Source organism: Hemiscyllium ocellatum, chromosome 17 (genome assembly GCF_020745735.1).
Source record: "Hemiscyllium ocellatum isolate sHemOce1 chromosome 17, sHemOce1.pat.X.cur, whole genome shotgun sequence".
NCBI classification, from domain to species: domain Eukaryota; kingdom Metazoa; phylum Chordata; class Chondrichthyes; order Orectolobiformes; family Hemiscylliidae; genus Hemiscyllium; species Hemiscyllium ocellatum.
The window spans coordinates 40,536,145-40,559,209 of NC_083417.1; the positions used below are offsets into that span (position 1 = coordinate 40,536,145).

General features: G+C 38.6%; 1 protein-coding gene across 1 annotated transcript in view; it reads right to left on the bottom strand.

Moving 5' to 3' along the window:
* itfg1 (integrin alpha FG-GAP repeat containing 1) overlaps window positions 1-23,065 on the bottom strand; it is a 245,573-nt gene that overhangs the window by 111,513 nt on the left and 110,995 nt on the right. Inside the window, exon 10 of the mRNA XM_060837695.1 lies at window positions 14,285-14,454. Within this exon, the coding sequence (XP_060693678.1) occupies window positions 14,285-14,454 (170 nt within the window). The remainder of the gene's footprint in view (window positions 1-14,284; window positions 14,455-23,065) is intronic.

Consider the following 23,065-nt stretch of genomic DNA (forward strand, 5'->3'; position numbering starts at 1 on the left):
AAGTGGATTAACTGCTTACATTATTCTCATTCACTGCTTTTATTAAGGATCATTTGTTTTGCACTTATTGTAAACTTAATAAATTCTTTGGAACTTGGGATAACGTATTTGTATCTGGAATGGATCTTAGAACTAATCAAGATGAATAAACTTTTAGATTGGTTTCCTTAAACAGTCGATAATTTTCAAATGACTTGGTCTTATAACTAAAGTTGACATGTACCCCAATATCTTACTCAGACCTGCCCTACATGTGATTCCAAATTCATAGCAATGCATTTGATTCTTAACTGTTCTCTTCAATGCAGACAGTCCCTAGGAAGTAATTCAGTTTGAGAAAACAGAGGGGCAACAAATGCTGGCTTTAGCAGTGATACCCAGAACACATGAAAGAACATAAAACCTTTCACTACTCCTCTGATACAGAAGTAGTCTGTGCTCACACGCAGTAAGATATTCAGGCTTGGACTGATAACTGACAAGTATCATCAGCACAACCCAGGTGCCAGGCAATGAATTTTCAATAAGAGAGAATTGCAGTATTTTCCCTTTATATTAAAAAGCAACAACATTGCTGAATCATCTGTTGTTAACATTTTCAGTGTCACCATGGAGCAGAAGTTTAATTGGACTAGCCATCGAGGTAGCAAGTAACATAACCCCAGAGGCTGAGAATTGTACAATGAAAAACCTCATCCTCTGTCTCACCAAAGTTTCTCCACCATCTATGAGGTAGAAATCATTGGTATGATGGAATAAGTGTGGTTTCATAAATACGCGAGGAATTGGACACCATTCAAAATAAGGCAGCTTCCTTGATAACAACTGTATCCATCACCGTAAATATTCAGTTCTTCCACCACCAGCACACAATACCACTGTGTATCATTTTCAAGATACACAGACACCTTTGATAACATCATCTAAACACATCAGGTCTGACATCCTGAAGAAATAGACAGTACAAGGTATACCTTTGTATTTGTCGCACACAAATTTTACTTTAACACACAAACAATGGTCTTGCCAACAATATTATATCCTGACTGTGAAGTAAAAATCAGACAAAATCAAAATTTGCAGAGAGATGAGTAACCCAGAATATAAGAACGCCTATTCTTGGTGCGGTGAAGAATAGTGATGAGGACAGCCTGAGATTAAAGGAGACCACAGCCAGGCTGGTCACATGGGGTGAACAGTGGCACATGGAATGAAAAGTGGATAAATGTGAGGTGGTGCACTTGAGCAGGATAAATAAGGTAAGGAACGGAAGGACTCTGTGCTTCCCAGAGGATCAGAGGAACCTTGACAGACATGCTCACTGGTCCCTAAAGTTTGCAGGACAAATAGATGACACATTGGACCCTTGCCTTCATTCACCAAAGCATTCAGTGTAAGAACAGGAAGTTGATGCTGGAATATATAAAATGGCTAGGTCAAACCTAGAGCATTGTGCACAGTCTGAAATTGTGTGGTGTGTGTGATGTGTGTGGGAGAGATTGCACTGGAGAGGACGCACAGGAGACTTACCAGGATGTTGTCTGGGCTGCAGAGTTTTCATTATGAATACACTGGGATTATTTTCCTTGAAGTAGTGAAGACTGAGAGAAATGTGATTACGATGTACAAAATTCTGAAGGGCATAGATAGAAAGAAACATTTCCCCTTGGTAGAAGGATCAATGACCCCAGATTTAAGGTAAGGAACAGAAGGTTCAGAGGGGATGTGAGTAAAATGTTTCACCCAGTGGGTGGTAGGAATCTGGAACTCACCACCTGTAAGGGTGTTAGAGGCAGAAATCATCTTAACATTTCAAAATTACTTATAAATACATTTGCAATGACAAGGCATAAAAGTGCAGGAAAATGGGATTAGATTAGTTAGGTGGTTGGTTTTCCACTGACACAGACTTAATAGGCTGAAGGGCCTTTCTCAATGCTGTAAACCTCTGCAACTCTATTACACTTAAATGCTACATTGTAGATGATTCCTTTCTCAGTCACAATTGTAAAACTCCCCAAATCAGTAATTAAACAAACAAAATCAGGTTATTTTAAAAATGCCTGATGTATTAACAGTATTACCTATGGGATACATTATAGATTCCCTGCAGTGTGGAAACAGGCCATTTGGTCCATCAAGTCCACAGTGACCCTCTGATGAGTAACCCACTCAGACCCATTCCCCTACCATATTACTCTGCATTTACCACTGTACTTAACCTACACAGCCCTGAAAACTATGGGCAATTTAGCATGGCCAATCCACCTAACCTGCACATTTTTGGATTGTGAGAGGAGACCAGAAGACCCAGAGAAACCCTCTCAGACACAGGGAGAATGGGCAAACTCCACACAGACAGTCACCTGGGGCTGGAACTGAACCTGGGCCCTCGGTACTGTGAGGCAGCAGTGCTAACCACTGAGCCACGTACCACCCATAATCCTTTGAAGTTGCTGTGCTTTAGCTGATATAGTCATGTCATAGAACATTGAACATAGGATTCAAGGTGTATCAGTCATTATCTGATTTGATGAAAGTTTGTACACATGGATGGTGGGGAATCAATTGTATAGCAGCAGGGAATTAAGCCAGAATCAATGAAAAACTGAGCGTATGATCTCTAATATTTTGTTTCCGTTTAAATAAATGCTGACAAAAGCTTTTCTGCTATTTTAAAAAAAACTTTTTAGTCCCAAAGAATGTAGCCCACCTTTATTTTGCGCTCCTTTCCTTCATGATTCACTACAATATCAGGATACAGAAGGTGAGGAAGTGGGTGGTGATGATTGGAAGAATATGAGATAGAAATTCATCTATGTGATCCGTAAGGATTCCAATTAGTATAACAATGGAGAGGATGTGATCAGAAGGATAATATAATTGACAATTGAGAAAGTAAAAGTATCAACAGCTTAAGCTATGCACTGATGTTTTCTTCCTCAGATTTGGAGCTTGCAGTTTGACTAAACATTATAAGCTGCCATTCACAAGCACCATTAAAAGGTGTAGCCAAATGACTCACCTAGGTTATGATTCAATTAGTGATAGGTTCTGCAGTATTTGTATGAGTAAGTCTGGTACGCTGCCTCTTCTTATTATGAAGGTGATACGGGGATTGAACATATTCAATGAGTGGGAAGCTGCAATATGCAGAGAGCTATTACTATTTACTGTCTGAACTCTACCTCATAAACCCTATTTAAATTTCACATCATTGTTCTCAATTATGTCTCAGATTGACACTTATCAGTTATAAACTGTATACTGGACTACCACCTGTCAGTCAGCAACAATAAAAGGGCAAGTCTCAACCTGAGCAGGTCACAAATCCAGAACAGAAGCCAGTAACAAAGTATCAGATCAACCATCACAGGAAAGTCATAACTTGATTGGTTGAGCAGTTGCTATAAGGTTTGCATTTCACCTCCAGCAATTTTGAAAATTAGAAATTGCCAAACCAGTACAGAGAAAGAATGAATTTATGGGCACATGAGTAAGAGCGGATTTGTGGTCAGAGTGGGAAATGCTTATTTTCTGTTAATTTGTAATAAATATAAAATAAAGTCAAATTTTAAAAAAAATCTAAACTAAGTTAAAACTAAGCTTAATATATGAAGGTAGCTCAGCCGAGCAGTGCCAATCCTGTGAAACATGTAGGTGTCATGGTCACTTGATGTTACCTACAATGTGTCACTGACTGCACAAAACTAGAACTATAGGATTGTGCAACTTGAGTGGTGTCTGTAGTCACTGAGTCGCAATTGTAAGGCAGAGAATTACATGGATAGACTTCAGAGAGGTGGTCATACCACAGAAGTTTATAGGCAGTGAGGGAATAGGTGACCAGCAGCTAGTGCAGGAGCCAAAGGTCCTGATCACTGGTTGGTTTTGTATGCCGAATAGTGATGAAGGTGATGAATCATCAAAAGAGTGCAGCATCAGCTAAGCCCGTGGCAAAAGTGGCAAAACTGCACAGGAGTAACGGATGATGAATGGGAGTGCAACAATGATAGCAGGCATTCTTTAGTTAGAGCAGCAGATTGGAGCATCTGTGCCCATTGGTGTGATTCAGGATGGTACGTTGCTTACCTGCTGCTAAGATCATGGGTGTACAGAACAATTACAGAACATTATTGTGAAACAGGGTGAACTGCAACAGATCATTATTCACATTGAACCAATGATACAGGAAGGAAAGGGGATATAGCCCTGCAATCAGAATTCAGGGAGCTAGATGGAAAAATGGCAAGCAGGATCTCAAAAGTAGCAATCCTCAGATTATTCCTAGTATCACATGCGAGTAAGACCAAAAATAGGAAGAAAAAACAATTGAATGCAATGGTCGAAGGATGGTGCAGAAGGGACAACTTTAGATTTGTGGAACAGCAGGTCTATGTCTGGAGGAGTTAGCACCAGTATAAGCCAGACATATTGCACTTTAACAGAGCCAGAATGAACTTCTAGCCAGTGCTGTTGGAGAGGATTAACCTAACTTGACAGGTCTGTGTGAACCAAGAGGGGTGCACGGAATACTAGGAGAGGCAAAGAGCACAAGAATAGTGAAAGATGAAGTCAGAGTAAGAGAGAAAGTTGTGAAGCCAAAATCAGATCTATACTGCATGTATATGAATACACTGTGTATGTTAATAAGACTGGGAGGTTACAGGTACATAGTAACACGCAGGATAATGATTTTGTGTCAAAGATGGAGATAGCTCAAGAAAGGACTTTACTGGGTGCTAAATATTCTTGGTTATCAACAGAAGGTTGGTGTTTTTGGTTAAGGAGAGCACTGCACTGCTGGAAAAGAAGAGGATGCCCCAGAAAGTTCAGGGATAGCCAGCATGGTTTTGTGAAGGGCAGGTCGTGCCTCACAAACCTTATTGAGTTCTTTGAGAAGGTGACCAAGGAAGTGGATGAGGGTAAAGCAGTAGATGTTGTGTATATGGATTTTAGTAAGGCGTTCGATAAGGTTCCCCATGGTAGGCTAATGCTAAAACTTCGGAGGTATGGCATTGAGGATACATTAGAGGTTTGGATTAGGAATTGGCTGGCTGGAAGGAGACAGAGGGTAGTAGTTGATGGATTATGTTCATCTTGGAGCGCAGTTACTAGCGGTGTACCACAAGGATCTGTTTTGGGACCATTGCTTTTTGTTATCTTTATAAATGATCTAGAGGAAGGACTTGAAAGCTGGGTGAGCAAGTTTGCGGATGACACAAAAGTCGGTGGAGTTGTGGATAGTGAGGAAGGAAGTGGTAAGTTACAGCGGGATATAGATAAGTTGCAGAGCTGGGCGGAAATGTGGCAAATGGAATTCAATGTAGCTAAGTGCGAAGTCGTTCACTTTGGTAGGAATAACAAGATGATGGATTACTGGGCTAATGGTAGGCTACTTGGTAGTGTGGATGAGCAGAGGGATCTTGGTGTCCATGTACACAGATCTCTGAAAGTTGCCACCCAGGTAAATAGTGCGGTGAGGAAGACATATGGTGTACTGGGCTTTATTGGCAGAGGAATTGAGTTCCGGAGTCCTGAGGTCATGTTGCAGTTGTATAAGACTCTGGTGCGGCCTCATCTGGAGTATTGTGTGCAGTTTTGGTCGCCATACTATAGGAAGGATGTGGAAGCTTTAGAACGAGTGCAGAGGAGGTTTACCAGGATGTTGCCTGGAATGGTAGGAAAATCTTATGAGGAAAGGCTGAGGCACTTGGGGCTGTTCTCATTGGAGAAGAGAAGGTTTAGGGGAGATCTGATAGAAGTGTATAAGATGATTAGGGGTTTAGATAGGGTAGATACTAAGAACCTTTTACCGCTAATGGAGTCAGGTGTTACTAGGGGACATAGCTTTAAATTAAGGGGTGGTAGGTATAGGACAGATGTTAGGGGTAGATTCTTCACACAGCGGGTTGTGAGTTCATGGAATGCCCTGCCCGTATCAGTGGTGAACTCTCCTTCTTTATGGTCATTTAAGCGGGCATTGGATAGGCATTTGGAAGTTATTGGGCTAGTATAGGCTAGGTAGGATTCGGTCGGCGCAACATCGAGGGCCGAAGGGCCTGTACTGCGCTGTATCCTTCTATCATTCTATCATTCTATCATTCTATCATTCTATCAAAGTTCAAGTACAGAACCAATTTGATTAGAGCTAAGGAACAAAAGTGTGCAATTACCTTCTCATTGTAATCTATAGATTAGCTACTTGTGGAAAGGATGCAGTGTAACAAGGAAATTAGACAGTTGCAAACATCATGGAGTAGTCATAATGGAGAACTTTGATTATCTGAATATAGACTAAGATTGTGATAGTGTGAGGAGCAGAGAAAGAAAAGACTTCCTCAATAGCGTTCAGGAGAATTTCCTACAGCTAAATGTGTCTAGTCCAATGAGAAAAGAGACACTACTGGATTTCATTCTTGGGACTGAGAAGGCCAAGTAGATCAACTATCAGTAGGGGAGGATTTAGGGTGTTGTGACCATTGTATTGTAAGTTTAGGAAGTTGGTGGAAAATGACACTAAGCAAACTGGTGTTTGAATAATCAGTTGTCAAATAGCTAATTTAAATGGGATAGGAACAGAGGGGACCATATATACTGTAACCAAAGCTTGGCAGGAAAACAGTAGCTGAGCAATGGGCTACCTACAAAAAGCTGATGGATTTGACACAGTTAAGATTACTTGAAAAGGGAAAGATAAGGCAAACAATTCCAAAGCTCCTTCAATGGTGAAAGATATAGAAACTAAGTTAAAGAAGGAATTGTGCTAATGACAGATATTGGGTAGAAAATACAACCAAATACCAAGCTCAACATAGAAGCTGCAGATTGGAGGAGAATAAGCAAATAAGGGAAGAGAAAAGGGACTATGATAAAAGTCTGGCAGCTAGCAAAGGGAAATCCCAAACTTTAGAAATACAGAAAATAGGAACAGGAGTAGGTGATTTGGTCCTTTGATCCTGCTCCACCAAGTACGATCAAGCCTGATCATCCAACCTAACAGCCTGTTCCTGCTTTTCCCTTATATCCTTTAGCTCTCAGTGCAATATCTACCTCCTTGAAATCATTCAAGGTTTTGGCCTCAACTACTTTTTGTCGTGGTGAATTCCACAGGTTCAGCACCTGAGTGAAAGAATTGTCCCTCATGTCTGTCCTAAATGGTTTACTCTGTATTCTTAAAGTGTGATTCCTGGCTCTGGGTTCCTGGGCCATCAGGGAAATCCTTTCTCTCCCTAATCTATCGGTTCTGCTAGAATTTCATGAGTTTTTATGAAATTTCCCCACAATCTTCTGAATTCTTGTGAATATAATCCTAACTGATGTAACCTATCCTCATAGGTCTGTCCTGCCATCCTAGGAATTATCCTGGTAAAAGTTCCGGAACACCTTCTATAGCAAGAGCATCCTTCCTCAGATAAGGAGACCAAACTCAAACTCAAACACAAACTCAAAGGTGTGGCCTCACAAATGACATGTATAACTACAGCAAGACATCCTTGCACTTTTGTACTCAAATCCTCTTGCTATGAAGGCCAACCTTTGCTTTCTTCACTGTCTGCTTCACCTACATACTTTTCTTGAATTTTTGAGAACACCTAGATCTTATTCCACATTTCCTCTCACACGTTATAGTAAGGTAATAATTTACTTTCCTGTTTTTGCTACCATAGTAGATAACCTTATATTTATCTATGTTAGGCTGCAGCTGTCATGCATTTGCCCATTCAAGGTGTTCAAATCTCTGAAGCAATTTTGCATCTTTGCCACAGCTCATGCTCCCACCAAGCTTTGTGTCATCTACAAATTTGGAGATATTACACTTAGTGCCCTCACATAAATTATTAACATATATTTTGAATAACTGGGGTCCTAGCATTGATGCCTGCATTACCCAACAAGTCACTGTCATTTGGGAAAATACCCATTTAATCCTATTCTTTGTTTCCTGTCTGTCTACCAGTTCTCTATTTATATCAGTACACTACCCCAATCCCATGTGACTTAATTTTACATCCTAATATCTTATGTAGGACCTTATTGAAAAGCCTTCTGAAAGTACAAATAAACCACATCCACTGGCTTTCCTTCATCAATTCTACTCATTATATCTACGAAGAATTCCAGAAGATTTGTCAAGCATGATTTCCCTTAGATAAGTCAATACTGACTCTATCCAATCCTGTCACTATTTTCTCAATGCTGTCACTGATTTTTTTTTAAATAAAAGGGGCTTGAGCATTTTTCTCCACTACTGACATTAGGCTGACTCTCTCTGCTTCCCTCCTTAAATAGAGGGGCTACCAGCCAATGCATAGATTCCAAACTATGACTCTACAGAATCTTGGAAGATGACCACCAAATGCATCCACTATTTTTAGGATCACTTCCTTAAGTACTGTAACGTTGATTATCAGGCCGTGATATCAAGTTTCTTTGTACACCCTTTCTGTACTAATACTGATTTCCTTCAGTATCTCCCTCTCACTAAACCCCATGCTTCCAATACTTCTGGTGTGTTATTGTGTCCTCCTTTATCAACAGTGTCAAAGTATGCTATTGGAAAAGCACAGCAGTTCAGGCAGCATCCGAGGAGCGGGAAAATCGACGTTTTGGGCAAAAGCCCTTCATCAGGAATAGAAGCAGAGTGCCTGCAAGTTGGAGAGATAAATGAGAGTCTCATTTATTTCTCCACCAGGCAGGCACACTGCCTCTATTCCTGATGACGGGCTTTTGCCCAAAACGTCGATTTTCCCGCTCCTCGGATGCTGCCTGACCTGCTGTGCTTTTCCAGCACCACTCTAATCTAGAATCTGGTTTCCAGCATCTACAGTCCTTGTTTTTACCTTCAAAGTATGCTATTAGTTGGTCAGCCAAAGTACTCTACAGGCGCATCAATAGTAAATGGATATGAAAAGGAGCAGGTCTGATTAGGGACCAAAAGGAGGAATTACATGTGGGGGCAGGAGGCATGGCAGAGGTGTTTGTATTTGACTTTACCAATGAGGCAGATGCAGTTCAGGCCACGATGCCACAGGAGAAACCTCATTTACTAAAGTGGCTTAAACTGATATGAAAGTGGTACTGAATAGGCAATCAATATTTGAAACTGATAAAAAAAAGACCAGATGTGATGCCTTTAAGAAATTGGAATGGAGTAAACAGAAATTGCAGAAGGACTGACAACCATCTTTCATCCTTCCTTGGATCTAAGGGTGGTACTGGAGAATTGAAAACATTATGCCCTTGTTCAAAAAAATGGTGTAAAGATAAGCTCTATAAATAAAGACAGTTAATTTTGAAGGTGGGAAAGTGTTTAAAAACACTTATTTGACAGAGAATTAATAGTCACATGGAAGAATATGGGTTAACTTGGAAGAGCCACAATGAACATGTTAAAGAAAAATCATGTCTAACTACTTGCTGGAGCTTATTTTGAGAGTAACAGAAGATTGATCAGGGCATTGTTGTTGAAATGGCGTATATGGACCTCCAAAAGGCATTTGATACAGTATCACAGAACAGACTTGAGGAAAGTGATAGCTCATGGAACAGAAGGGACAATTGTAATATAGATAAAACTGGCTCAAGGATAGGAAATAGAATAATTGTTAATGAGCATGTTTTCAGGTTGGAAGGTTTATAGTGGAACTCTGAGGTCAGTATATATACTACTGCTTTTTCTGACTTACATAAATGATCAGAATCTTAGAGTGCAGAGGATGATGGATCATTTCAAAGTTTTCACATGATTCAGAATACAGTGTAGAACTTCACAAGGGCACTGGCATGTTGATAAGGTGGATGACGGGTGGCAGATGAAGTTCAGTGTAAAGAATTATGAGGTAATACAGAATACGTAGAGTCACCAAAAATAAAGGGTATTATTCTAAAGGATGTGTAGGAGCACAGACTTGGGTGTCTGTCTGCATAATTCATTAGAGGTGACAGAACAGGTAGACAGAGCATTAATAAAGCAAATAGCATTTTAGGTTTCATTGATAGAGACATAAAGTACAAGAACAGGAAAGTCATGCTTAATTTATTCAGGTCATGAGTTACCTGCTAAAAGGAATATTGTGTCCTGCTCTGAGCATCACTTCAGAAAGGACTTAAATGTGTTCGACAGAGTGCAGAAAAGTTGACAAGAATGCTTCCAGGGATGAGAAACTTCAGTTAGGGAGACAGATTGGAAACATTATGACTGTTTCCTTGGAGAAGAAGAGGCCAAGAGGAGATCTGACAGAAGAATTCAAAGTCTTGCAGGATCTGACTAGGATAGAGACAGACGACTTGTTCCCACTCATAGGATGATGGAGAATCAAAAGGCAAAGATTTGAAGTATTTGGCAAGGGAAGGAATGAGGGGTGAGAAAACAAAAACATCCCCACACAATAGTTGGAAATGCACTGCCTGGAAGTGGATTGGAGGCAGATTCAATTAAGGAATTCAAAAGGGCATTAGATGAGGACATAAACAGAAACAATGTACAGGCTTACAGAGAAACGGTGGGAGATTTGTTCTAAGTCAAAATACTTAGAAAGCCCATGAAAGCCTGATGGGCTGTATGGCTTCTTAATGTACCAGAACAATCTGTGATTCTATAAAATGCATAAGTGCAAAGAGAAGTATTGACCTTTTTTTTTTAAGTTTACTCCAAAACAGATCTCAGCTAATTCATGCTGTCACCATCCAAATGCTCATATTGGTATTTCTAGGTTGTATAATTTTTCTCTCTCACTGAAATTTAATGTTTTTGATTCAAGTGGACTTGCCAATTCCATTCAATTTATTTCAAAGGGTGAAGAAAGTAGGGCAAGGATTTGACATCTTTTTGTTATATATTATAACTTTAACAGTTGTAGCAGATTTATTTTTACTTCATGCAATAAGCAATAGCTTCTGAGATTTAATAATTTTGGTACAATTATGAAAAAAATGAGCTGTCATGAAAATGCTGGTTTGTTAATGACTAATTCATGTGTCAAACATGGATCAAACAGGCTTCACCTATAAAAACTAATAGATTTTGTAGTTGTGCTTCGCTATTGTGATCAGTTTTGGAGTTAAATGTTCATACAATCAGCTTTGAAGTTTCTCCCATCACCACAACATTTATTGCTACATTGTAAATAGGCACAGTTTGATCACAGGCAAAGGAATACCATATGGTTGCATTCATTTCCGATTTGCTATGACTGCAAACAGTACATTTCTTATGAACATAGGAAAATTTCCAATTTTTCAGAGAGAGAAATAACAAGATCCATGTAAATCATGATGTAGCTGACCACATCATTCTAACATCATTAAAACAGATAACAGAGAATGGGCACGTGAAGAGAATGATCTCAGCCACTGCATGACAGTTGTTTCTGATAATTTACCAGATACAAACCTAAGTATAGAATTGATACAGTACATGAGGAGTTGAAGATCCTTATTTGGGGATAAGGAGCAAGAACCTCAGAAGACTTCAAATCAAACTTCTACAATCTATAAAGGAGAAATAAGGATTGAAATTTTTAGCAAATGAGAAGAGAGAAAAAAACTCAAGTTGTCAGGTAAGGATAGCAGCTCCAGGAGAGACTTTGCAACTATCTCAACTACTCAATAACATAGATGAACTACAATAAGATTATGAGTTAATCTCAATGAGTTAAAGAAAGGAGTTAGAAGGGAAACCTATACTATTTCATAAGTTAATGATATCTTGGCAAAATTGGCAACAAAGTGGATGCAAGTAATGGAATCTCTTGGAATCTCTTCTACATCAGAGATTTTCCAAAGGGCGACGTTTAAATCCTGGAACAGAATGACACCCTCATGCATTACACAGTCTCACACAGAAGAAAGCATAATAATCCCCATATGAAAAAACGAGGAGGGAACAGTATGACAGAGTCAGGGTCATGCTAACTGCATCATAGAACTCAGGCTTTAGTGAGAAATGCCAATATTGTAAGCCAATTACATCTCTAGGATATATTATTTTTGGTCAAGGCATCATGTTGAATCCAAAGAAAACCACAGTGCCCTCAGTGAGTATCTGGTACTGAATGATGTGCTGTGCTTCTTAGACAGGGTGAACAAAGTGGGAAAGTTTATGTCCAAGTTAACCAATAAAATTCAACCCATAAGAAAGCCTTTGGGGAAAAAAGCCAGCAATAATTTGAGTCAGGAACAGAGTGCAGATTTTGAAAATGTTAAACAGAAGCTACTTTCTGCTGATGTTTTAGCATTTTACAATCCGGGCAGACTTGCTACATTAGCAACATGCCATACACAGGAGTAGGAGCAATCCTTATCCAAATACAAATAGATGAAACATCAAAATTAGTCTACATCATATTTAGAATTTTGATGGAGACAGACCAAAGACCATAGACAAGAAAGCATCAGCAATTACATGAGAATGTAAAAGTACTGCAGATCTCATCGTGAGACTGAAACTTCAGGATGAAATAACTATAACCTTTGATAACATTTTCGGAAGCATAAGAAATTTCAGAAAACCTTCTACACATACAAAGTTGAAGGCTTTGGCTGATGAGACACAAGTATAATATGTTTAATCTATGTTCCAGACAAAAGGCTAGCAACAGCAGTCACACTCCAGTGGGCAACAATGGATCAAGTAGAATTGGAAGATCTTATTCCTATAGAACATGTAGAGTCTTGGTCTACATCAATAGTTAACAGTTCTGAAGAAGGGTCACTGGATCTAAAATGTTAACTTTGCTTTCTCTCCATAGATGCTGCCAGACCTGCTGATATTTGCCAGCAATTTCTGTTTTTGTTTAGGATTACACCTTGTTGCACCAAATGTGTGCCATACACAGTGAAGTGCTTACAGTGCCAATTATTTAATCGTTTCCAGAAAGACCATGGATTAGGCTAGCAATGAATATGCTGGGTTTTAAAGGGAAAATGTAATATTCAGTATCGATTCAAATTGCAAAACTGCACTGAACCACAGCAGATTCAACGATCACAACACCAAAAAATGTCTTTCCTGGAAAAAATAATATTAGACAATTTATGAGCAAGGGTTTCAGGAAGTTTGCTCTGGAAGCAGGCATTGACCAGGTGACAAGCCCTCCACTTGCTCCACAGTAAGAGAAGCAGAAAAAGCAGTAAAGCTTGTGAAGTTACGAATGCATGAGAATCCAGATTGAGAATTAGCTCCACTCATTTACAGAGCAACAAAACTCAACAATGATGAAAACTTTGCCAATTAAATTATTAATAGCAAAGTAATTACCAATGGACATATCAGTTTCAGAACGTAATCGATCAAGACCATAAGAAAGTAAAACAGAGAAAAGTCATGGTGAGAAAGCAACAGAGGTAATCTAACTCTCGACACAGGATGAAAACTCGAGTCAACCTTAAAGTCAGGGCATAAGTTCCAGTTGAAGGACAAAGGTAAAAATCACAACACCAGGCTATAGTCCGACAGGTTTATTCGGAAGCACCAGTTTTCAGAGCGCTGCTCCGTCCTCAGGTGGTTGGGAATATAAGACTATACAACATAGATTTCTATATCATATGGTCTTATACTCCACAACCACCTGATGAAGGAGCAGCGCTCTGAAAGCTGGTGTTTCCGAATAAATCTGTTGGACTCTAATACTTTGTCCACCCCAGTTCAATGCTGGCACCTCCAAATTAGAGTTAAAGGACAGGAGGTCAAAAGCCACAGTGATCAGATAAACAAATCAATTAACATCTTATACAGTTAGACCACCTGAAGGGAATTCAGGAGAAACAGGATAGCAGGAGCATGGGGAGGTCTCAACAAATGTATTTTGGACCTGGTCTATGTTCATTTTTATATTTTTCAAAATCCAGAAATGCAAAAATTACACTCCTGTGCTGTTCGGATTTCTTCCAATGCAGATTTACATCCCATCACATTCTGTGATGGCTATTATTTTCTGGAAGTGATATTCAGTTTTAACAAAAAAGAAAATATTTACAGAACACAATGTTAATTTCCTAATAAATATGCTGAATTGTAATGCAATAAGGAAGTTAATTTACTAATCCACTTCGAAGCACTGACGCACTCCAGTCATTAAGCTGGGTTTTTAGCTTGTTTAAGAGTTGCCAACCTTTTCAGTCCTGGGATAGGCTTTTATTAGCGACTGTTAACTTCCCTGAGCTTTTTAGGTAAGCAGCATTACAGGACATGCACTAAATATTTTAAAATAGCACAGTAGGGTAATTAAAAAATTCTTTGCAACCACCCTTAGTGTGGTGCTCAAAACAAAAAGCAGCCTACCTCCCTGAAATGTTCTTCAGTACTGCCAAGGCATCAGGGAAGCCATCCATGTTGAAATCCCCTAAGTGAATTGTGATTGGAAATTGAAAAGGTTGCAGTGCTGTTGACTCTTGTGAAGTAAATCCCCAAACAGTGTCGCCATTCTTCAGATAGGACAATACAGGAATCCACTGTTAATTTTAAACATAAGGAATTTTAAGTGGAAAAACAAGTCTGTTTCATTTATCATAGATGAACTTTATAAGCCATATTGCCAAACCAATCTCTGAAAATGTACCAATTTTCCTTAAAATCCATTAATGTATACCATATAACAAGTTGCAATTTGCAAAACTAATAACTGCATTAACCCTGCTTCTAACCATATTGCACATCAAAGATTTGACCTGTACAGTATATATGATACAAACACAAAAACCTGGAATGTGCAACAATCAACCAATGAAGATTATAATGTTGAAGGTGAATTATTTGGCAACATGTTATTATTTTCAGGAAAAGAAATCATGAACACTTCATGTACAACCTACAGGTGGTGATTTAGTCCTCCTAGTAATTTAATCTCTAACTTATTGAAATTTCACTTTCTGTGTTTTACAAGCACAGGCAACTACAATTACAAACAAGCTGGACTGAGTCAGTGTACAGGCCTTTTTATATTCAGCTCGGGTGATGCACAATCTATTAAATAGTCATCTTGTTATTTACAGAAAAAACTTAGTCATGCTTTCTGTCAATCTGGATCTAAAACACTGGTAGATTGGGGAATTTTGACTAATTTGATAAAATCTTTAACTTTTGTGATGACTCGGAGAATAGCCAGGCTTATCTTCCAGTGCGCCACCGCAATGAGGCTCAACAATATTGTTGTGGAGATGAGGAAGGAATGATTAAAGGTTCCGTATTAAAGTTAGGGGCAGGAAAGAGCTCAGAACAGTAGAGGTTTACAATGTTGGTGCTGTACAGTCACACCACTCTTTAAATGTGGATTCCTCATGAAATAAATTCAAAACTACAATGGATGGTCTTAACAAATTTTTAGTTAGTGTGAAAAAGATAATCAAACCTAAATGTTAGCTAGCACAGCACCTCAGTCTAAATTATCATCTCTAGTGTCAATTTCATTGTCAGTTTTTATATTATCCTGTTTGAGCTCTGTTTTTACCTTGTGGATAAGACTTACTAAATGTTACTTTTCCCTAGTCCTTGATTTTCACATCCAAACACACATCTTTCTGTAACTTTAATCCTAACAATTTTAATATTAGTGTGTCCTGCTCTATTCTACAATTTCACTTTGAGTCTGTGTTAACACTTGAATGTTTTAACAAGCTAGAGACGTTTGGGTGGCACAGTAGTTAGCAATGATGCCTCACAGCACTAGGAACAGAGTTTGATTTGAGCCTTGGGTGACTGCGGAGTTTTATCAGAGTGCTCTGGTTTATTTCCATAGTCCAAAGATGTGCAAGTTAATTGGATTGGCTACGCTAAATTGTCCATTGTGTCCAGAAATGTGTAGGCTAGGTGGGTTAGCCATCGTAGATGCAGGCTTACAGGGGTCGGATAGGATGCTCCTTAGACAGTTAGTGCAGAATCAATGGGCTAAATGGTCTCTTTCTGCACATTAAGAGAAAATAATCAATTGACTATTCTCACGATCAATTGTAGTTTCCTCATGACACCGCACATTTTTCTTGAATAAGCCTAACCACTTTATACCAATTCAAGGAAGAATCATTTCCAGTTTTTGCTGTGATTTTAGAATCTTCAGCAGGTGGGACACAGTTCCAGAAGCAGACTTATTAATGAGCTTCTGAGACCCAATAAAGGAGCTGGGAACTATTTCCTTAGCTGATAGGTTGTGGTATTTATGGAAGAATCTGTTCTTTGCTATGTGGCACTGTTGCAGTTATCGGATGCCATAGCATGAAAGGAGGCTTTTTAGTCTGCTGGCTATTAGATAAAACAATTCAAAACTAATCTCACTGTCCTACTCTCCCTCACAACTGCATATGATCCTGTTTCAAATATTTATCTTCATTAAAACAGTTACTAACTTAATGAAGTAATGTAGTCTATGCAATAACAACTCTTCGCAAATGACTATTCATTTCACTCCTTACTTTTGAATGACATTTCCAATTGGTGACCTCTTGTCATTGGTAAGATGGCTGGAGTAAACATCCCTACACCCCATTTACCCCAACAAACTCCTGATATTAAAAAATGAAAACTCATCACACACGTGTGGTAAAGCAGTTCCAAATAAAGATCGAGTCATGCTACTGAACACTCGGCTCAGAATCATGTTTAAAATCCCTCTTCAAAAGTCACCCTTCACTTTGTAAGCACCATTGGAAACAAGCCCAGTCTGCACAGTTTTCCCTCATGTAGAGGCAAACTGCTAATCATATGAATTTCTTATTGCAGGCTGTTGTTTCAAATACTGAACCAACAACCTGTAGATGTATTTACTTGCTCTTTAATGTCAAAAATGTATCTTTTTAAATTACAACTTTTGGCTTTGACTCAATAAATTAAAATGCACACCAATTTGAAAAAAAAATGTAATAAGCAACTAAAGGATCCTTATTTATGAAGTGAAGTATCATCTACTATCTAAGAATAGAGCATAGATAGAAAAAACAGGAAGAAACTTAGCCACTTGATTGACAGATCAATGACTAGGCATAGATCTAAGGTAAGGAGCAAAAAGTTTAGAGGAGATGTGGGGAAAACCTTTTCACTCTGAGGGTGGTGGGTAAAGGCAGAAACCCTCCTAATATTTAACAAGTATTTAGATCTATACTGGAGATGCCAAGGCACACAAGGCTATGGGCCAAGTACTGGAAAATGGGATTAGAATCGTTAGGTTGTTGTTTTTAAACCAGTGGAGACAGTGGGGTGACCCGAAGGGTCTTTTTTGTGCTGTGGTTTATTAGTAAAAACTAATTTGAAATTATCTTTTTCAAATGAATATTATTGAGCATAAGACATTAGTTATTAATCTACTAAAAAATCAAAACTGAAGCAACTATGTGCACTAATGGGATGGCACTGGACATAGTTATTCTAGCAGTCAAAAGTTACACAATACATTATGTCTGTGCATTGAAAGTACAACAGCTCGTTCTCATCGCAAATTTAGTCCAGGATGGATTGGAAATTGCCTGTAAACACTGATTAACATACACTTTCAAATGACATGGCATGAAAGTATCTGTTTAGAGAAACTGCAATACAATCCTGAATGCAGGTTAATTTTGTTGCTAGGCAACCAACTTGAAGACAGACCTTTAAAGTGACATTAGTGCAATAATTTTAGAAATATAAAGCTTGTCAGATTTCTTTTCACACAATGAAACAAACTAATCTGACTAAATTTCCAATACTAGACAATCAAATATTTAATCTAATAGACAAAACTGAATTGCAGCTTCAGTGCTAAAGCAACCCCAAAGTGTTGTTCTCGAGATACCTCCTTAATAAACAATATGAGATTGACAATGCATACACAGATCGAACATAAAATTTATGTGCACCAAATGTTAAATTTGAAAATAATCAATATATGATTTCCATTCAATGGAATTACACTACAAAGTAATTGCAGCCCACATCAAATGTTTGAAAACAAAATGGTTTTTGCTGGAGGTGAGAAAAAACAATGCTTCTAGACAGGTAACCAAGTTATCTCAACAGATAATCGAGTTGTGCTTTGACTGAGTTTCCAAAGTTATTGAAAGATTTTTTAAAAAATTATATTACTTTTCCTTTGGCTAACAGAAAAATACACTAGGATTTATAAATCAAGCAAACAGTATGGGGACTTGTTAGTTATGAAATGGGATGACTGATCTGCAATAGATTTGTGGAAATTTTAAAGAAGATCATAAGCAATGGATTTTCGCTGCAAGACAGCACTGAATATACAAATAATATGACTGAGCAGAAACATGACACTCTTGGCATCAGGAATTGTGGATCAGGAGAGATGTCCCAGCTTAAATTAGAACAAAAAGTCATTAAGCAATGAAACCAGGATTTTCACACAAAGAATACTGAATGTGGAATTCTCTTTCTAAAAGGCTATGGATGCTAGAGCAATTTGGACGGTGTGGGAGCAAGTGAAAGAAAACAAAATCAGTTTGAAATTTAGAATAAGGTCAGAAGATCATTTTTAACACCATTTTCATCTGTACAGAGAAACTGAACTGATTCAATTTTTAATTCGAAATGTAACAGTTTCAATGGCAGTACCTTCCCAATGATGCACTGAAGAAGTGTCAGTCTAGATTACATGCTTAAGTCTTGAATAATAAGCTACTGATGCAGTATTGGGCATGATAATAGGAGAGGAAGCAATGAAATATGAGGGAGAGGGGTAGAGGTGGGAAAAAAGAGAGAGACAGACAGATACAGACAGAGAGATATAACGGAAAAAGGGATGGGTGGAATATACGTGATGTGGAGGTCGGAAGAAAGAAAACATGAGAGACAGAGATTGAAAACTGACCTGTAAATCGGTACCTGTTTATTCATACTACAGATTATTAACAGAGCTTCAAATCTTATGCTATTAGCTGGTTAGATATATTGATTAAAATAAAGCTTAACATTGCTGTCTTTGACTATGTTTGCACAATTGCATACTCAACCTTAACATTAAAAATTTCTGTAAATAACTCTAGTTATCTACAGGGTAACCAGATAACTACAGATGAGAAAGGGCTTTGGACATGAAAATTAATTCCTCTCAAGAGATCCTGCCATCTTCCGATTGTTTTAAAATTATTCCAGCATTTTTGTCTTGATTACCTGTTTGGAAGTTTATCAATTTTTGTGACAAAATATTTTCTAATTAAATAAATAACTTTGTACAAGCTATATTCTTGCAGTTTCAGTTGAAGTAATATTCCAGGTTAACATTTTCTACGCTACTTGAAATTCTATAAAACATTAAATTATAATATCTGATGCCTCAAGAATTACGATAAGGCCAAACAACATTTTCTTGCCATTTGACAAAAGAGGAAATTAAATTCTGATTATAAATTCATCAAGAACTTTTGACTGATTTCTTTGTTTATGCCAATCTTACATTGCAACCTTAGACAAAATGCATTCTACAAATATGAGAAAACTACATGAAATGATAAATCTGTTAGGGAATGCGATACAAATTAACACTCAAATTTTGGAGTGCTCCTTTGGAATACAGCAGATGCAACACAACTGGCAATAATGGCAAGAAAGTGGAAATTTGAGGGCATTTCTGCATCATGCCTGAAGTAGAAAATTACATGGTTTCACCCACCATCTCTCAAGTGGGTGGCCTTAGTAGTAAAATTGTTCAGGAGTTGATATGCTTTTGCTTCTGAAAATGTGAAACTAAGTATTTCTAAACATTATGAAGTGTCACGACCAAGGTTCCCTTTTTGAGAGTCCTTAGTTAGGCGGAGAGTGGATGGACTGAATAATTTTATCATAGACAACTGCTCCACCCAAGGCAAATTAATTTTACAAATTAATTCTAACAAAGGCAATTACTATTAAACAGAAGTAAGTTGGGCACTTATTTGAGAAAAAAAATGCAATGTTAACATCATTAGCTAAGCCATTTATTACTGTCCATCTTTAATTGCCCTCAAGAAGTGGCAACATTGTGTCTAACTTGGAAGGGAATTTGTCAGGAAGTGACACTGCCCTGCAAGACGCTATTCAAGAAGCATATATTGGTTGCTGCTGTAGATCACGTATATTAGTTTGTCCAACTTGGATCATGATGTAGCACACTGAAGTATCCCACCTGCCCAACACCAGTGTTCCAAATGCAGGAAGCATAATTGCAAGATTGTCTGAAGAGATGTGTTGTCAATCAGAGGCTGTTTTTTTTTCCACAATTGCTGCTGGTAGACTCACTGTGGAAAACGTGGTCAAGATCAGAATCTCTGATTGGAATAGCAGCAAACTGTGCAACTGTAATTTCATTCAGCATGAGGCTGGTGCTCTTGGAACAGCAGTAGCAGTAAGCCTTCAGGCATTGTAGAAGAGCAAATGGAAGGAACATAATACCCACTGGAAAGAGGTTCTGTGTTCCCAACTGGTTTTGGGGAAAGACTTTCCCTGTTGGGTAGTGAGTGGGTGGTGGATGAGGGAAGGAGGGGTTCTTTACAATGCTGGTAGAATCTCCCTGAAAGGATGATAATTAAAATACCCTGGGGTGGGAGGAAGAGATAAAGAAGGGTGTGCACATGGGACAGTTGGGGGAACAGAGTGTGCGCCTGTCTCCCCACCTTGCCAAAACTCTAACCCACAGAGCAGGCATGGAAGAATTGAATGACTCAAGTTGAATGGCAATTCACTTCCAACTGTCAATCCCTATGGATTTTGCTGTGGTCAGCTTGAAGTGTAGCAGAGATGAATCAAGGTCAGTGTTAATTAAATCCAATTCTTAGGTTGGAGATCTCCTCCCCTCCTTCCCTGGTGATCAAGACTTAGGACCTAATTGGTTTCTCACTTCCTCTGCTTTTCATCAGAAAAAGCACAAAAAATTAGCCCTGCTGCTTGGCATTTTCTACGAACTATTTTTATTAACTATCCATTCATTTAAATGGTTGATTTATTGCTTAGGATTTTGTTTACTTGAAATACATGTTACAGCGGTGTCAAATGTTACCTTTCTAAAATCCAGTAAGAGAAAAACTGAAATATTTTCCATGTGTGTTGGACAGTGCTGCAGTAGCCAGTACATACTGATAACTGATAGTAAAGTAAGTAACTAGTTAATGTGCTCAATGGGGTTCAAATCTCAGTGGCTGTTTTGTCCGAAGTGCTGAGCTGCTGAACTTTCTTTTAGTTTAGACTTTGTAATAATTTGACACAACTGAGTAATTTGCTAAGCCATTTCAGAGGGCAGTTAAATGTCAAACACATTGCTGTGGATCTGGAATCAAACATAGGAAAGATGAAGGATGGCATAATTCCTTCTTTTAGAGGACACAAGTGAACCACATGGTTTTGTCTGAAAATTGACAATGATTACGTGGCTGTCATTAGATCATCATTTAATTCCAGGTTTTCAATGAATACGAATTTCACCATCTGCCATGGTGGGTTTTGAACATTAGCTTAGGGTTCTGGATATAGTACTCCACTGTACTCCAAGGCCCAACCACCTTCAGCTATTTCATCATGTTCAAATGTGGGGATGTTTGCTCATGATTTCACGATGCTCAGCAGCATTTGAGACTCCATGTCAATATACAGGAAGACTGAGACAATATCCAGGCTTGGGCTGATAAGTGGCAAGTGAGATTTGTGTCACACATGTCAGGCAGTGATGACCAAAATTTAAACTTTGAAATTGGATCGGCCACATAAGTACTGAGGGTACAACAGCAGGTCAGATCAGAGATTAGGAATTCTGCCACACAACACATGAATAAAGTCTCTCACAAAGGTCCTTCAACAGCACTTTCCAAATCCACACCATCTATCATATGAAAGGACCAAAGGCAGCAGATGCATGGGAACATTATCTGGAAATTCCCCTCTAAGTCACTCTCCACCTTGACTTGGAACTGCATTGCTGTTCCTTTACTGTTGTGATGAAAGGTGTATGATGTTTACCCCTCCAAGGGTTTGGATTTTAAACAATGTTTTATCTAATTGTGTAAAAGGCTTTATTAATTAATAAGGTCAGTCTTTTCAGAACCATAGTTTTATACCAGCATGTGCTAGAAAACAAATGACTGATGGCCTCCAGGAGAGTAAATTAAACTTTGCTTGTACTGTGATGTTTGTAATAGCAGAAAAAAGGCAGAAGCCTTGGCAGAAACTAGGATTAACAATTTTTTAAAAATATGGTGAGAAGCTTTGAATTCAGTTCAAAAGATCTGATTGAAATTAGATGAAATAATAGTTTCTCCCAAGGAGTTTGTTCCAAGCAAGTGATGGAATAAGTTACCTCAGTTTGGGAAAATTTCCAAATGCAGAGTGCTTGTTTCGAAATCTGTATTGGTTCTTCAAAGATATTACCTTTAAAATAGTGATGGAAAAGAATAGACCGATCTAAAAGTTAAAGTTCTAAATTGGAGGAAGGCCAATTTTGATGGTATTAGGCAAAAACTTTCAAAAGTTGACTGGGGCTGGATGTTTGCAGGTAAATGGATGGTTGGAAAATGGGAAGTCTTAAAAATTGAGATAATTAGAGTCCAGAGACAGAAAGTCCTGCAAGGGTGAAGGGCAAGGTTGGGAATGAGAGATGACTAGAGAAATTGAGAACAAAGAACAAAGAATCTCAATTTTCTTGCTCCTCAGATGCTGCCTGACCTGCTGTGCTCTTTGCCATTTACTGTATAGTTTGTTCTTGAATTGGATCTTCCAAAATGCATCACTTCGCATTTGTCTGGATTGAACTCCATCTGTCATTTAGGTAAAAACAATGACTGCAGATGCTGGAAACCAGATTCTGGATCAGTGGTGCTGGAAGAGCACAGCAGTTCAGGCAGCATCCAACGCTCAGTGAAATCAACATTTCGGGCAAAAGCCCTTCATCAGGAATAAAGGCAGTGAGGCTGAAGCGTGGAGAGATAAGCTAGAGAAGGGTGGGGGTGGGGAGAGAGTAGCATTGAGTAGGAAATGACCTGGGAGTTGCAGTGGGAGAGGGACTCCCTGCGATTCTTGTAGAGAGAGGAGGAAAACTTCTTCAAGGCAGGCATCCAGCATCTGCAGTCATTGTTTTTACCTCTTTGATTTTAACCCTACTGCGAATCCTCT